The sequence below is a fragment of the Lipophrys pholis genome, assembly GCF_963383615.2.
Source record: "Lipophrys pholis genome assembly, chromosome: 9".
NCBI lineage: Eukaryota > Metazoa > Chordata > Actinopteri > Blenniiformes > Blenniidae > Lipophrys > Lipophrys pholis.
Window position 1 is genome coordinate 21,904,906 of NC_137639.1, and position 16,526 is coordinate 21,921,431.

General features: G+C 42.5%; 1 protein-coding gene across 2 annotated transcripts in view; it reads right to left on the reverse strand.

Annotated features, from left to right (window-relative positions):
• Positions 1–2,325: 2,325 nt before the first annotated feature.
• Positions 2,326–16,526, reverse strand: part of ephb6 (eph receptor B6) — a 42,645-nt gene continuing 28,444 nt past the window's right edge. The window contains exons 6-19 of one of the 2 annotated variants that reach the window (XM_080471378.1): positions 10,721–10,876; positions 10,055–10,326; positions 9,548–9,629; positions 8,428–8,552; positions 8,165–8,327; positions 7,152–7,263; positions 7,000–7,055; positions 6,508–6,624; positions 6,173–6,420; positions 5,573–5,791; positions 5,334–5,483; positions 4,133–4,317; positions 3,864–4,022; positions 2,326–2,879 (exon numbers count right to left, since the gene is read on the reverse strand). In XM_080471378.1, the coding sequence (XP_080327504.1) occupies positions 2,774–2,879; positions 3,864–4,022; positions 4,133–4,317; positions 5,334–5,483; positions 5,573–5,791; positions 6,173–6,420; positions 6,508–6,624; positions 7,000–7,055; positions 7,152–7,263; positions 8,165–8,327; positions 8,428–8,552; positions 9,548–9,629; positions 10,055–10,326; positions 10,721–10,876 (2,150 nt within the window). In that variant the 3' untranslated portion in view covers positions 2,326–2,773. Of the gene's footprint in view, positions 2,880–3,863; positions 4,023–4,132; positions 4,318–5,333; positions 5,484–5,572; positions 5,792–6,172; positions 6,421–6,507; positions 6,625–6,999; positions 7,056–7,151; positions 7,267–8,164; positions 8,328–8,427; positions 8,553–9,547; positions 9,630–10,054; positions 10,327–10,720; positions 10,877–16,526 lie in introns of both variants that reach the window. The other variant, XM_080471377.1, reaches the window with a different exon arrangement.

Sequence of the window (16,526 nt, forward strand, 5' to 3'; positions counted from 1 at the left end):
TGTGTGTTCCTCTGTGAAACTGCTTTTAGGTACGTTATAATGGGCATACTATAAATAAAACTGAAACAAATTGAATCTAAAGGAACAAAAACTGCATGGTATCAATTATAAGTTGAAACAAGGTCTTAAGGATGTGACACATTTGGGCCCAGTGTGACGGTGGTACAGTGTGACGGTGGTACAGTGTGACGACCCGTAGCCACACAATCTGATGTGCAGTGACACGCACCACAGAGCCCGGTCGGGGTTGTGTAGGCAGCTTTGCTATCAGTCCAGATCTGCTTTGATACGAGCAGCAGAGGGACATGTGGGAAACCAGTGTCTGTTCTGAGATAGCCGCTGATCCCAGCAGATCTCAAACTGTGATTCTCCTCAAACGTGCTGATCAGCGCAACGTGTTGTACAAGTAGTTCGCTCCTTAATGCTGTGAAGGTGATAATAGGGTATCAAGGTGAATAGACTGCTGGTTGTGCTCTTGTAACAAAACTGCTGGTTTAAACATGTTTTGCAGTGAATCGATTCATCCGTTGTCTGTACCACTTCATCCAATTGAGAATCACCGACACTGGAACCGGTGGCAGCTAATAATGGGCCCAAGGCAGAATACACCCAGTACTGGTCACTAGTCTCATCACATGGCAAACACACGGAAACAGACAGCCACACACTCACTCAGTCACCAACTGACCTTAAATTTGTGTTGTTGACGAAACTCTTGCATGCACAGTGAGAACATGTGAACTTGACTCAAAAAGGCTCCTGAACACAGAGTGGAACTGAAGATATTCTCACCGTGAGATGAGAATGAAGATCTGCCTCAGAAAATACTCCAATTACTCCAATTAAAGACCATCCCAACAATCGTTTTCTCTGCTTGACTCAACTACACGTTTTCATGATATTCTTTCTCCAAGCTCACATTTTAATATCAAGCAGGTAAAAGAAAAAAGATTAAAGATGTTTAAAGACACAAAAAAGAGGAAAGTTTAAATAAAATCATATTTATTTTACAAATTTGCACAATTATGGAATAGTGGTGAACACTCACACAAGTAAACAGCTAGTTATGTGTGTAGCCTGACACACTTGTCTCGAACCCACGCACTCATACGCACGCACACACGCGCATCCACACATGCACGCACAAACACACAAATGTACACACACTTACAAAGCATTTTGCTTCCTTCCTTCAAGTGTAAATCAGATCAGATTTTGTCCATCCTTCCTGTTTTGCACATTCACAACGCTTCAATAACTCAGTGTCTTTACTCAAGCAATCGAACATAAAAAAAAAAAGGTGAAGTGTTTAATATACACATAAAAGTGGGTGCTATGGCGTCCCGTTTTCATCACAGATGGACGCTGGTGTTTCCGGCTTGGATTACATTTTCACTGTACGTGATCTCCGCTGTCATCGAGAAGCTCTACGGTGAGAATGACTCGTACGAAAAGGATCTGCTCTCAGACCCTGGATATGCCTTTAAAAGTGGGGGAAATCACATCCCACTACTTTTAACAACAAAATTCATACTTTCCGGCATGACTTACCATCTAACTTCAGGGTTTGCAGCACTGACTCTGTTGGTAAGTAACATGGATCAGCCATAACATTATGATTATTATTGGGTCGGTTCCCTTTTTGTAACTCAATTCTGCACTTAATTCTGATATCGTGCCACGTTCCAATCAAACCAGCCTTATTGTCTGCACCTTTTGAGCAATAGTTGCTTGTTTGTTCGATTGGACCACAATGGGCCAAAACTTCACTTTCTTTGTTCATCAATGAGCTTGACAACGTAATCAACTTTCCTTTTCATGGAGACTTTTGATAGATACTGAGCACCACAGACTGGGAACACCCCCACAAGGGCTGCAGATTTGGAAATCCCATGATTTAGTCAGCCACCACAAGCTGGTCCTTTTTTAAAGTCCCTCAAATCCTTGCAGTTTTTCATTTCTCTGCTTCCACCTGCTTCCTAATATGTGATAATATTATCCCACCTACTGACAGGCGCCATGATAGGGTCAGTGTGCTTCACTTAACTGGTCATAATGTTATGGCTGATTGTGTATTGCAAGTAGATGTAACACTGAACAAAAAAAGACAAAGAAACATTGACAGTGAGACCTCATAAGGCCGCCGTTGGCTGCTCGGTTTTACACGGTTGTTTCAGCATTTGGTATATTCGGTGCAGCGGAAGTGAGTTGAACTTTTGAAATAAGCAAAAACATATTAGACAAAAGGCTTTGATTGTCCCCACGCAATTCTTTAAGAGGAGACACCTCCCTTAATATCATACCTTTTTTTTTTTTTTTTTTTTTACAATGATATTCTCAATAAGGGTAGAACGCGGAAATTTCAAGTTGAAGAGAGGATGAGAGAGACGGACTACAAATGGGTGAGAAGAGGAGAAGTCAGACAACAGTAAAGTGAAATCTAGTGAAAAACGTAGAGGAGTCTTCAAAATCTTTCCCCTCAGTAACTTTCCTAACCTCACTTTGACCTGGACTGTAGTTCCCATAGTGCATCTACCCAGTTATCTGTGACGGCATGGAAATTTTTTATTCCCCCCCCCTCCGGTTGTGGTGTCGGGTTTATCAGAAAAGTGGCACGATCAGCTGACTCTCTTTTACAGTTTGGCTTAAAATGTGCTTCATCCACAAAAGAAAAAAGAAGAAGGGGGAGGGTGGGGGACTGGATGCATAAAGCAGAAGGTTGTGAAGGTTGTGAAAAGCAGTCTGTGACACCGGCTGTGCAGCGCGGGGGGGGTCAGACCTCCACCTGCCCCTGGATCAAATAGGCCCTGAGCTGCTGGGCTGCGCTGACGATCTTCCTCTGATGTCCGAGAAGATTCACACCGAGATTCTGGACGTCCCTGGAGGAAAGATTAGATGACTTTGTAATGCACTTCCTAAAGGATTATTTACATTTTTTTCTTTTTTTTTTTTTTTTTAAATCATTGGAACACCAGTAAAGCTGATAGCGCACTTTTTTCTGGATTTCTTATGTCAGCATTTCAGTTCATTATTACACTATAATTGCAAGATGCTTTAGCTCCTGTCTCTTTAAGGCCAGCCGCCTTTACAGCACGGCTATACAGCTATCTTCTTGATGATAAACTTGCATGCAGCAGGGTGTGTTTGTAATTTAACACCAGCCTCGTCACCTGGCTGGTTGCTGCTGGGCCTGTAGCAGATGACCTTGTGGAGCAACATATAGCAAGTGAAAGGTTCACAGTATTGGGAGTTCTGAGATGTTCTACTCAAATCATTTTACTTAAACATTACTTGACAGTTTTGGTGAGCTCCACTCATACATTAAAATGTTTAGATACAATGTGAAATACAATGTGGTAGCATGGTCTTTGCATTGGTTTGAATGGCAAAATCAACCTCTATCCTCATCCTTTGAGGCCCCTGAGTTAATTTCCCCAAAAATGTATAAATTATTGGTTTAAATATTAGGAGGTGATTCTAGTGTGATTATTCTAAATACATTGAACTAGACATCATTTGTAAATATTCTGTACTTTCTATATACTGTAACTATTTCTTAAGGTAACAAAATATAAATGAATTAATGTTTTTTATTGAAACCACATTTAAAGTTGCCCCATGAGTTATTTGTATAAGATCAATAGTTACAATTGTCATATATACTTATGGTAGAAATGCTTAATCTCATTTTGCCCCATTGGTACTGTTGATAAAATGTTCCATCGGTCATTTCTAGTCAAATCTCAAAGAAGAAAGTCAGTCTCATGACTCTTGATTGGCTTCTTTTTTTTTTTTTTTTTAAATAAGGTGGCAACTTCACAAAACACAACCCTGAAATCACTGCAATAAGCATCTGTACTCACTCCATGGTTAGCCTGCTGACTCTGTCTAACGTGTCCAGGTTCGCTCGGTCAAACTCGTCCTGATATCTATCCATCCTGAGCGCCATCAGCCAGTCGCTGACTGTGGCCACTGATGATAAGTCTGTGGGGGTGGGGCTGAGCAGTGGCTGCGAGCAGCTTCTGTAAATGTCAAAAATGAGACCATCAGACCCCCTAACTGCAGCAGGTTGGACATCACCTGCCGCCTCCGACATGCCTCGCTGCAGTGTTTGCAGAAGGCGCCGTCTCACCGAGTGGGCTCGGCCTTGAGGGAGGCCGGATGCCTGATGAGACGATCCAGAGAGGACAGCACCGAGTCGAAGCCTGGACGGTCTCCTCGATCAGCCTGCCAGCACTGAAGCATCAGAGAGTGGAGGGCAGGGGGGCAGTTGTGGGGGGCCGGGAGGCGATACTGATCTGCTACTGCCTTCATCACCTGCAAATAAAGACAGCCAGGCTTTAGACATAAGTAGGGCGAATGGTACTCAGACTCTTGTGCAAGTGGCCTTCATGAAAGGTCACTAACCACTGAGGGCTTAAGGGTGACTAAGGGTGAAAATTATTCAAATTTAAGCCGTCTGGCGTTTTGTCACTGTCTAAATGTGTCTGCTATGTAACCGAGAGAGGGGGAGAAGGGATGGAGTGCATTTTATTGGTTCAAGTTGTTGAAGACAGATTGCTCTCCTGTGTCGAGACTTGATATGATCAAATAGAAACATTTCACATTTACTTTTGAAAATTTATTGATTTTCCCGCTGTTTTAAGAAACAAGCAATGCATCAGAAAACATAAAATATATTCAGCCTCGCAGACGTACAGTGACAGTGAGTTAATATATCTATTGCATTATTTCATTATAGGCTTTCCTGCAGTACAATATGACCACATTTTAACCCTGAATTAATGTTTGAACTGTTTGCATTAACTAAATTAAGACCTGCAGCTAAACATCTCCCCCTTCAGCGGTAAATTCAACATGAAAGCACTGATATGATGCTTTCACTTTAGATAAATCAAGCATCCTGATTTGCAGAAATACTCAGGGGAATAGGTGAAATCATTGCTCATCCAGTTCTGACAAAGACAATGACAATGTTACCGCAGGGCTTCATTGGTGAACAAACAGCTTCAAGTGAATCTTGTGAAATGATCCCATCATATATGAGTCTATGGGAAGCATGGTGATGGAATTACTCCAGGGCTTAACAGGTCAAACATATGTGCTTTTTTAAGCCACTGCTCAGCCGCTGGAGGCAGAGAGACGAAGGAAATTAGAGGAGATAGAGATCCTTTAGTCCATGACTACTGAGGCTCTACAGGATTTTTATTTTCAATGAATGATGGCAAACGCTGTGTGAGAAACAGCATTGTTTGCCTTTTTTTTTCTTCTTCAAACTACATCTTACACTTAGTAACTTCTCCTTCTCATGTCACAAACTCATAAACACTCACTTCTTGATTGCTCATGTCCCAGTACGGACGCTCTCCATACGACATCACTTCCCACATCAGGATGCCGAAGCTCCAGACGTCACTCGCTGAACTGAACTTGCGGTGTTGAAAAGCTTCTGGTGCCGTCCACCTCACAGGAATTTTACTGCCCTGAGACCAATGGATGCCATCAATAAAGTTACAGAGGGTGAAGCAGCGAGTGGACCGCAGAGAAGAGATCCCAGTGAACCAGAACGTACCAGTGAGGCGGTGTATGTTGGTATATTGTGGTCCAGACCCCTCATGAGCCGCGAGAGGCCAAAGTCAGACACCTTACAAACCAGGTTAGAGTTGACCAACACATTTCTGGCTGCCAGATCTCTGTGGACAAAGTTTCTCTCGGAAAGGTAACGCATCCCTGCACCGACTCCCCTCAGCATCCCGACGAGCTGGAGGACGCTGAACTGGCCTTCATTCTCCTAAAATCAATCAGCAGAACAGATCTTTAGGCACCTTGTGAGATGTTCTTTACGAGCTTCATGACATGCCAAAGGGAAAACTGCTGATGCAAAAACATAATAAGAAAATATATGGTCAGGAAATAAATGAAATGAAGTGACTGATTATCCAATAGGAGAGGTCGGTATGTATGTCACCAGTTTAAAGAGGATGTAAGATAGACTTCCTAATATAATCAGATTGTTTCAAGTTAAAAGACATTATTGGAAACCGCAGAAGTCTTTGCTCATGTGTGGGAGTTGAGTAGATGAAGAAGTAGACATATATGTTTGAAAATATAAAGTAGTTACCAATTATTATCTTTATTTCAGTGGCAGTCACCGACATAAAAGTGTTCTCACCCTGAGGAAGCTGTCCAGGGGTCCGTTCTCCATAAACTCAGTGATGATCCTCTCTGGGGGGGTGCGGGTGACAACACCCTCCAACTTCAGCACGTTGGGGTGGTCAAACTGCCCCAGGACTCCGGCTTCACTGAGGAACATCCCCTTCTCTCTATCAGATGCGCCCCAGCGCAGAGTTTTCACTGCCACCAGTACTTCCCTGCGACCGAGAGGACGGTAACGACCCCGGGAAACCTCCCCGAACTGGGCTGGAGTGCAGAGAGAGAGGACGGAGGAGATCAGAGTCGCCACAGGAACCCAGACAGGATGGAAATACAAGGGAGGATCAGGCCTACCTGCACCAATAACCTCCTCAATCTTCAGGTGAGTGGGATCTATTTCACGGGCAAATTCTTTGACCGCCTCGCTTGGGTCCTCATACGTGGACGGATCCACATAATACTTGACACCTCCTGGAATAAAAATGATTTATGGAAACCTTTAAGGTTTATTTGTTATCATGCAGAGTGGAGAAAGGGGATTGTATATATGTGAAACTTTGTATGAAATAAAACCATAGCTGCATTTATTTCAACAACATCAAATAGATTTAATAGTTTCCATTAAAAATCAAGTCATCATGTCATCAATGAAAGGCCACTTTGTGACATTTGGTGTCAATGTCAATTTAATTAAACAACTTGTTCTTTTTAGCCTTTATAATATTGGATGTTTTAATAAGTGCTTGTGATTCCTAAGCAAATTTGTATTGTTTGTTTTTAAATTTAATTTAATAGGCAATAAATGTAAAACAATAATTGTAGAAACTGAAACACATCCAGACTCACCTCTGTTACTGATGTACCTCTGGAGTCTGTCACTGTACGGACTCTCCCTCCTCTTACTGCCAAGTGAAAGCAAATCATTTAATGAACTTAAACAACATCAACAAATATTATTCATATCCAGTGAAAAATGCATGTAGGTTTTGACCACTTACCTGCGAAAGACCACCACAACTACAATCGCCGCGACCACAAGGAGAAATGCTGCCCCGCCCATCACCGAGCCCACCAGCAGAGGAAGTCGATTCTGCATTTGCTGTGAATGCTCTTCTGAGCGGGAGAAGATGCAAATCGTCATCTGTCATCAGCTGCAGAATCACTAAGCATACAAGTGTTTCACAACAAATGCAAATATTCTGACAACATATGACAATATGTTATATCGAATAAATATGTCTGTGGATGAAGTGAGGGCCTCTGATTTTCAAATGTCAAGCACTTTGTGCTGCATTTTAATGTCTGAAAAGTGTTCTTAAACAAATTATATGTGCTGTTGATTCCAACCATCTTCTACTCTCCTTTTCCAACTTAGAAGAATAGAGCTGTTCCTAGTTGACTATAGACTATGTATGTAAAACACTTTGAACCGATTTGATATGTGGAGTCAATTTATCATAGATAGATGGACTAAATGGAATAAATGACAGTTTTAGAAATTGCTGGACCAATACTTTGCAATCAAGAAATAGCTATAACAAGAGAATCAATAAAACTGAATATGCATTGCCATTAAGACAATAAGTCTCCCCGTCTCCCGCTCACAGAATTTATTTTATTGTATTGTTAAAGTGGTGGGCAGCGATGACTTCCTGCAGTGGCTCTTATTACAGCCTCTGAAGTAGCCGTAAAAAACTGACCAGCGGGTCAGGCAGAAGATGTGGGGTGTCGTCCATGATATTTAGCAGTTTGTGCAGCAGCCCTCTCTCTGTATCAGACCACAGCACAGACCACCAAGCCTAAGAATTACTGATTGCTCTAATTCGTGTGCTATATTTCAATAAAACGCTGTAGGTCACACTGAGATCATTGCTGTGACTCTTCCTTAAGTCTGACAACCACTTTTGTAGTGACTGTAATCAACAAAAAAATACTTCACTTTTACATACTTTGTTTTTATACAGGCCAGATTACTGAGAGAAAACAGATTTCTCTGGTGTCAATGTCCTACCCAGGGGCAGCGTTGTGAAGTAGATGGTGTTGCTATAGGGGCCGAAGCCTCGTTCGTTCCGAGCTCTGATCTGGAAGGCGTAGATGGAGCCGGGAATCAGGGCGGTGACGGTCACCGTGTTTGTCTCACTGAAAACACTCAGCGCACTATCAACGTCTGAACCCTGGGGGACACAGAGGACATAATAAAAGTCAACTTCATTCTACACCTGTTGTGGTCAAACAAGACCAACATGCTCAAATATGTGAAACGTGACTTCTCACTTTGTCATAGTATCTGAGTTGGTACTCCAGGATGTCTCCGTTGGGCCGGTCCGGCTGAGGCCAGGAGAGAGTGATAGAGTCTGGAGCACGGCTCAGCTGGTGCATCATAGGAACTGTACTGGGAACTGTGGGGGACCAGAAAGGATTCATCAGCTTATAACTATTGCTGTGATAAAAAGATAAAAGATAAAAACAAGCTTGTCATCACTTATGAAATGAAGCCTAAGAGAGCAATTTTTTTTTAATGTACATTTGCTGTAAATCCATTACTTTTGTTTCTGTTACCATATCAGTCATGAGACTGCAATTTATGTGAGTGTGAGCATGAAAGGGATTTATTTGTGTGCATCTGGAGATCATTTAACTTCCACCAAAATTGCTGCTATCCTGAGAGATGTGAGACATCAGAAGACATTTAGAAGCTTTCAAAGAAACTTTTCCAGTGGGAAAATACATTGAAGAAGAAGACACTATTCACCTCCCCGTTCTTGAATGCTGCTATTAAATCACACAGCTGTCTCAAAGTGACAGCGACCACATGGGGGCAGTGTCACAAAACCTAGAGAGGCCCCTCTCTGTGGAGCTTGAGAGTGGAGTGGGAGTTTTTATGGAGCACTGAGCAGGATCTGGTTACAGTCACTACAACAGTTAAAGGAAACTTTAATCAGCGGACGCTGCAAGCACGCATGAGAGAACTTAAAACAATTTAGGTTCATTGAAAGTTTCTTAATGTTGATTTTGAGCCTTAGAAAAACTGTATAATGGCATAATTGGTCTGCACAATGCTCCATTCTCCTCTCCTCCCCCCACTCACTGTTTCATCTCTCTTTTCTGTCTGTCTCTTTGTCCTCCCATCTCTCATTTGTTCCTTTCTTCCTGCACAGTGACTACAATGAGCTCTGACAGGATATTGTAACCTTGAGCAACCTCCTGTCCAGAGAGGAGGAGAAGAAAAGATGGAGCAGAAAGGCTGAAAGAGAGGGAATGGGGGTTAGAGAGGGGGGTTAGGGGAAGGGAAAAAAGACACACACAGTATCTACACAAACATCGTCGTCGTCATCATCAGAGCGTCTTTCTCTCTTTCATCTCATCGTTTTCATCCTCTCTGTCCCGTACTCACCTGACTGGCTCGTGGTGAAATTGATGCTGGTGTATCGGGCAGGAAAGGGACTCAAAGCCAACACCTCATTCATGGCCTGCACCTGTCAATGTGAAGAGCACACAGATGTGACATTCAAAGGCTTTTTTTCCATTTACGTTTGTGACCTGCCTCAATGTTTGAGAAACAAAGACGGGCACTGGCAGCATTGGCTACGTCAGAACAACAAACACCAGTAAATGGAAAAAATCTGCCATTATCAATAAGAAATAAGCCATGATTTAGTGGAGCTGCATCAAGTTAAATAATAAATGTTTGTGAGTATTTGCTGATGTGAAACTCATGAAAATATTCAGCACAGAGAAGCCGCCTCCTCGTAAAGACACCGAAACCCCTTTCCTAACCTTAACCCCTAATGGGCTCCAATAGTTCAGTGGAAACATCCATTGAGAAGTGAGATGAGCAAGGAGTGCAGACAGAACAGTAGTGGTGATGAAACAGAGTCTTTTTAGGCAGTTTTCACAGCACCTGTATGAGATAAGTGACTCTGGTCAGCAGGTTGTTGAGGGTGACCTTGGTTTGTTTCAGATTGGTCTTCGAGGGGCTGAAGGTGACGCCCTCACCACACCAGGAGCACGCCGCCGGGTTGGTGAAGGTGGCCGAGGGGCAGATGCGACACACCACCCCGTACCACACTTCAGTGCGGCCGCCCATGTCCACCGGAGGACGCCACCTTAATGAAACGCCGCCGTCTCCACTCTCGTACTCCCAGGTTAGAGACACTGGAGCAGATGGAGGAGCTGAGGAGGAAACAGACAGAGACGGCGGGAGGGGTTTGACATACATAATGTAAGTGGTCGACACTCAGATGGGAGCATCTGCTAAAAAGTTTAAGATATGATAGAAGCTGCATGCTGGCAAAGACATTTGTCCAAGTATAAGTAATGGAAAGAACTTCATTACACAGTGAGGGGGTGAGGCAATTTAAGCTAAGTGTGCTCAGAAACTTAATGCTTAACACATTTTCTTTGTCGTGGCAATTTAAAGTATAAAATTTCCATAAAAGGAAACTGGATTTTCCTCAACTGCGTGTCTTGGTTCTCACAGTCCGACTCGATGACAAATGACTCCATTGAGGCCCCTTGAACACCTCCCAGAGAGCGCGGCGTAAACAAACAAACAGACAAAGCTCACTTGTGCAGGCAGAGGAGTTGGCATCGTTGGACGACCGGTAAAAGCCGCTGCGACATTCACACACACTCGACCCCTCCTGGCTGGTTCGGCTGTTGGGTGGACACACTGAGCAGGGAGTGGAGCCTGATACTGACTTGAAGTAGCCCACCGGACAAGCTGCAGAGCAGAGGAGACACAAGGGTGGTGGAGTTTATTCACAGTGCACAATCATGAAAATGAAGTGATCATTACTCCAGTTGAGGCAGCGGGGTTGAGAGCTCGTCTGACAACAAGGACTACTGAATGTGGCGAGTGAATAAAGAAGGGAGAATACACATAATCATAATGTGATTGCTTACACCAAAGCCAAAGAAACGTTCTTACACATATTTCGATGATGTCAGCAAACACGTGAGCCACAACTGAACTCTTCTCAAAAACTACACAAAGAAGATGTTGCTTTCTATCTGCTTTTAATTGCATTGTCATTACCAGGCATTTGATTCTTTTCACAACATATCTACATTTTAAGCACATTTATAAGACTGAAGGAAAGTATCTGTAAAGTACGCGATAGTAATTTTTTGTAGTTTTATGTATGGATTGATTTCATAGCTGCACAGATGTGCAGTGGATAGCACTCTCGCCTCATACTATTCTTTCTATGTCACAGTCCTTTTTTGCAACATGAGGTTGCATGTTCTCCTTGTGCACAGCCTGCCTTTGCCTTCAAACACATTCTGCTGGTCGCATCACCCCGTCTCCCTGAGTTGAATGAAAGTTTATTTTGTACGTGTTTATATTGTGTGTAGTGGAGGATGAAACTGTGATGGCCAGGTGCTGGAGTATCAATGGGTCAGAGCTGAACTGTTGTTGCTTCCCTTTTTAAAGGTTTCAATAATGATAGAAATGGTGTGAGTTCCCAGCTGTGAATTGAGACTTTTAAACAGCAGGCAGATTACGTGGGACAGTGCTGGCCTGGAGGTTAAAGAACTGAGCTGGTGTTGGGAGATTTGCAGATTAGAATCCTACAGTTGATAGGGATCACCAGTCTAGTTAATCCAGGTGATGAATAGAATGGGCTCAATGCAGAGATTCTAAAAGAAATACTAATAATACCATTATTACAAGCAGTACAATATATTGAAGTATCAATATTAGATTAGTGCGTCTACAGATCAGCAGCTGATAAACAATATTTGCCATATGTCCTCTTACTGAATCATAGAGTTGTCATCATTTCTCATTCGTCACTGAACTACAGATGAAGATAACGGCAAGTTTAACCAACATTATTCATTTCAGTTGAAGGTCCAAGAAGAGATGAAGAGCCGGGAAACTGTCAGATAAGTTTGTTGTGTGAACATTGACTATAAACTTTGGTTTCAGGCGACATATTCATCAATAACGGGCTCTGAATGCAAATGAAAAGACTGAAAAGAAACAGTAAAATGTCGGTGCACAAACGAGCATCTGGTATTTGTTATAGCAGTTCAACCCACATCAGACTTTGTTATATGGAGAGAGTCTTTGTGAATGGCTCAACTCTGACAAACAATATAAAAAAGCATTTTTTTTGTTACTATACTTTGTCCTTTTATCGCGTTGGCCCAGAACAAAGTCACTCAGCAGAGGCTGTTTCTGAGGTTTGTGTGTCAATTGCAGCTCTGCTTGTGGTGGCCTTTGGTTCGAAAGTTCATCCGAAACACAGCAGTCCGTTGTTTGTTGTCGGCTTTTCCCCGCTCTATCATTTCCTTGTGTCTACAGGGGAAGTGGCCCCGCGTGAGCAGAAAGCAGCAAAACCACCATTCAGCCACACAGGAAAGGTCAAACTGACCCTGCATCAGTGATTGGAGGAGCATATTAGCTTCATCAATTCCACTTTCAGGTTGCGTCAGTATTCCAGCACAGATTAAAAACAGTTCATACACTTTATGGCATTTCTTTTCACTGTGCAAATAAAGAAAATGATTTTCAGAGTGACTTTATGAGCTTTTGAAAACACAAACAGAAATGTTTGCAGTTTCATGTCATCACCCAGGACAGCGAACCCCAGAGCCCCTTGCATGGCATTCGTCGCCGTTGGTGCTTGAATGTGTGTATGCACGTGTGTGTGTGTGTGTGAATCAGTGAATGTGACTGATGATGTAAAAGCAGGTTGAGACAGGTCAAGTGTTTTTTTTATCTCAATAAAGTCCCGGACTCTAAGTTACAGTAGAACAACTAGTTCATTGGTTATGGAAGGACTGGGAACGTGTTAAAATGTTCTCAAATGACCATAGCAGAGGAACAGACACCCAATCATACAGTTAATTTCTATTCACTAATGAACCCAACCAGGATCCCTTTAGATTGTGAAAGGAAACTGGATAAAATGAACATGGAAACGAGCCAGAATCAGAAACTTTCCAAAAGTAACAGTACAAAATAATGCTCCAGGACTTTCTAAACCCATAAAAAGCTACTTTGATAACATCACCTTCTCTTTATGTAAACGTGAAGAATAATCAGTTATGTTAATGTCATATAGTTTATTGAAAAAGTTTAAAAGTGAAAATAAATTAACTGGCTGTGCACACTGCTCGTTTGATTCACTCTCAACTAAAACATTCGCCGAAGACAAAACAGGGGCTACTTTAGCAATACATTATTCATCAGGAGTATCCGGAAAACAAGTAATGCAATCCGCCAGTAATGTAAAATTAATTAAGTTTAAAGCAGGATCATATTTGTTTCACTCTTCTAAACACACATAAACCCACAGAAATACCATCTGAACCTGTAGGCTGTTATCCCGAACCGACGCATTTTATTTTACGGTGGAAAGTCTATGAAATGTGCCAGTTGTTAATGTCAACAGGACAGCTGAGCGCCGAGGTTCAAGGTGACTGACACATCGCTTCATGCTGCTGCCTGCCAGCAACCTCAGCGAGAGCTCGTCCTGAGCAGGATTACGAGAATATTGAGTCAACTGCCTCCAGGATGATCTGCTGCCATTTTCACACTGTGTGCGTGTGCGTGCGCGTGTGCGTGTCCATGTGCGTGTGCGTGTGCATGATTTTCTACTGGTGGGGCCCTGGACCTGTTTGCATGCTGATCAATGTGAGGACAGGAATCGTGGTTCCTATCAGGGAAATCAATCCATTTTTTTGGAGGGGTCGAAGACAGTTGTGGTTTGCTGCTTTCACCTCAGGAAAGTCATGGATTTTAGTCTGAGTCACAAACTACAGTTACTGAGAAACACAATGTTGTTTGTTGAATGCTTGTGTTTTCTTTTCAGCACCAAAAATGCGACCAAAATGCAGAACCCTTACAATGTTTTACTTGGATATGAGGATTAAGATGTGGTTGTTGGGACCAAGTATAAAAGGAGCTGTGTGTGCAGGATATAAATCAATCTATAGATAAAAATCAAACCGATGTCGCAGGAAGGCTTCAAAACTAGTGTGTGCAGTGTGTAGTGTGTGCGTACCTGAGTCTGTGTTAACTCAGGCTACCACATCGTTCAAAGTGGTGTTTCTTTGCCTGCGAGCCAAATACAGAGTGTGTATTTTCTGGAACAGAGTGGACTTCTTGTATTTGAGCCGATAACACCTGACCCAGGAGGTTAGTCCTCTGATATGTGTTAAAGTGCTTTGTAGGAGCACTGTGTGTTTCTTTATGGTCAGAGGAGGCAAATCCCTTTGACCTTATTTATATAACCTTGTCAAAAACATGTTGCATGTCTGAAACTAGCCATACTGTATTGGTGTGTGTGACGCGTGTGCGTAGAGGATGGCGATGGCAGAAGAGCCCGGGAGGAGAATATAGAAATACAAGACGAGGAAGAGTGTAAGAATAAACAGATAAAAGGTTTTTGGTGTTCTCACTTGTCTCGGAGAGCTGGCTTCACTTTAAAACAGGTGTGAAGAGGGAGAATGGAGGCACCCAGTAGTGAGGAGACGTTGAAAAAAAACCCACAAAGGGAGACTCAACTAGCCAAAGGAAAGAAGTGAACATGAAGACAAATGGCAGCGGACGGTTGTACGATGAACACTGTAGGATTATGTCTATATGAGGAGGCTGATGGATGAAAAAAGGAGGAAACGGAGGGAGAAAAACAGCAGGAGAGCACTAACAGATGAAGAGAGGGGGAGTAAAGCCTGCTCCATCTTTTATGTCCCAGTTGCACATTACCAGACGTGTTCTCGTACGAATCTGACACAAAACATGACTTTGCTACAAAGCCTCTCATCACCAGTGCTATAAGCTCCAGCTACAACTCTTCCTCCTCCTCCTCCTCCTCCTCCTCCTCCCCCTCCTGCCCCTGCGGCTCCGCATCCACATCATCCACCTGATTACAGCAGCCAATGAAAGTGCAAGCCCTCTGCCCTCTTGCTTGATCCACATCCCCCATCTCCCATACCACCCCCACCCCCTCCCGTTCCATCATCGTTCTCCCTTTGAGCTATATCACAGACAGGCCACCGCCACTCTGAGCAGAGAAACAGATGCCAAGAGTCACAGTGAGCATGCAGCGAATAAAACCCACATTTAATCAAACATATTAAAGTGGATCGATGGAACGTTGAAAGAAAACTGCTTATTGAGCAAAACAAAACACAATTCTCTGCTGTGAGGTTGAAAGTTAGCCGAGATAGATAGATAGATAGATAGATAGATAGATAGATAGATAGATAGATAGATAGATAGATAGATAGATAGATAGATAGATAGATAGATAGATAGATAGATAGATAGATAGATAGATAGATAGATAGATAGATAGATAGGGATGATGACAAAGTGCATTCAATTTAGAAACAAAAAGACAGTTAAAGAAAAACAATGGCAATAAAATGAAATGAAAAATCTCATGTTAACGTAATACTTTTCTATGTAGATTGTAGATCGCTGACCTAATTTCTCTCTTTTCTCTTGCACTTGCTCTTTCATGCACCCATTCCCACTATTGGCTCCCAGCGTAATCTCTCTCTCTCTCTCTCTCTCTCTCTCTCTCTCTCTCTCTCTCTCTCTCTCTCTCTCTCTCTCTCTCTCTCGCTCTCTCTCTCTCTCTCTCTCTCTCTCCCTCTCTCCCTCCCTCTCTCTTTCTCTCTTTGAAAAACACACACAAACACAACATAAGCTCGGTCACAGATGCGACCCCACAACAGGAGAGATGAGCACACACGGGTCAGACTGTAAATCCCTTTTCAATTTGTCTCTCTCGTCTTCACTTTCTCTACATCCTGCCTTTGAGTTTGGTCATCATATCTCCTCTGATAGCTCCCATTTCCAAAGTAGCCTTTCATGACAGATTTCATTAAAACATATTTGAAAAAATTCATTGAAGTGAGGTGTTTTGTAGGTTTTTCCTGATAATTTCATTTTATGAAAGGTCTGGAGCCAATCTCAGCTCTATGGGCAAGATGAACCCTGGACACGGCGCCAGTCCATCACAGAGGAAACACAGATAACCACACACATTCACATTTAGGGCCACCAATGAACCTCGCATGCATGTTTAGGAGGCCCAGCCTGTGAGAGCATTTACCACTTCACTATATTATTTTGAAAACATTTTTTATTTCCATGACTTGTGGGTGAAAATTATTTTTAAAACAATAAAATAACTACTGGAAATATTTTAGTGTATGTGTCTTTAATCTGAATTATATCATGAGGAAAAAAATTTTTTCTTGAATATTGTAATATTCTGGAGAGTAGCTGTATTGTTGCATGATCAGGGGGATTTATACAGCCGAATCAATTTGGAGACTGTCATCTTATTTTGTAAGCCAGATTTGTCTTGTCTTTGACCAACTGGGGGTTTGTTGGACACAGTTTA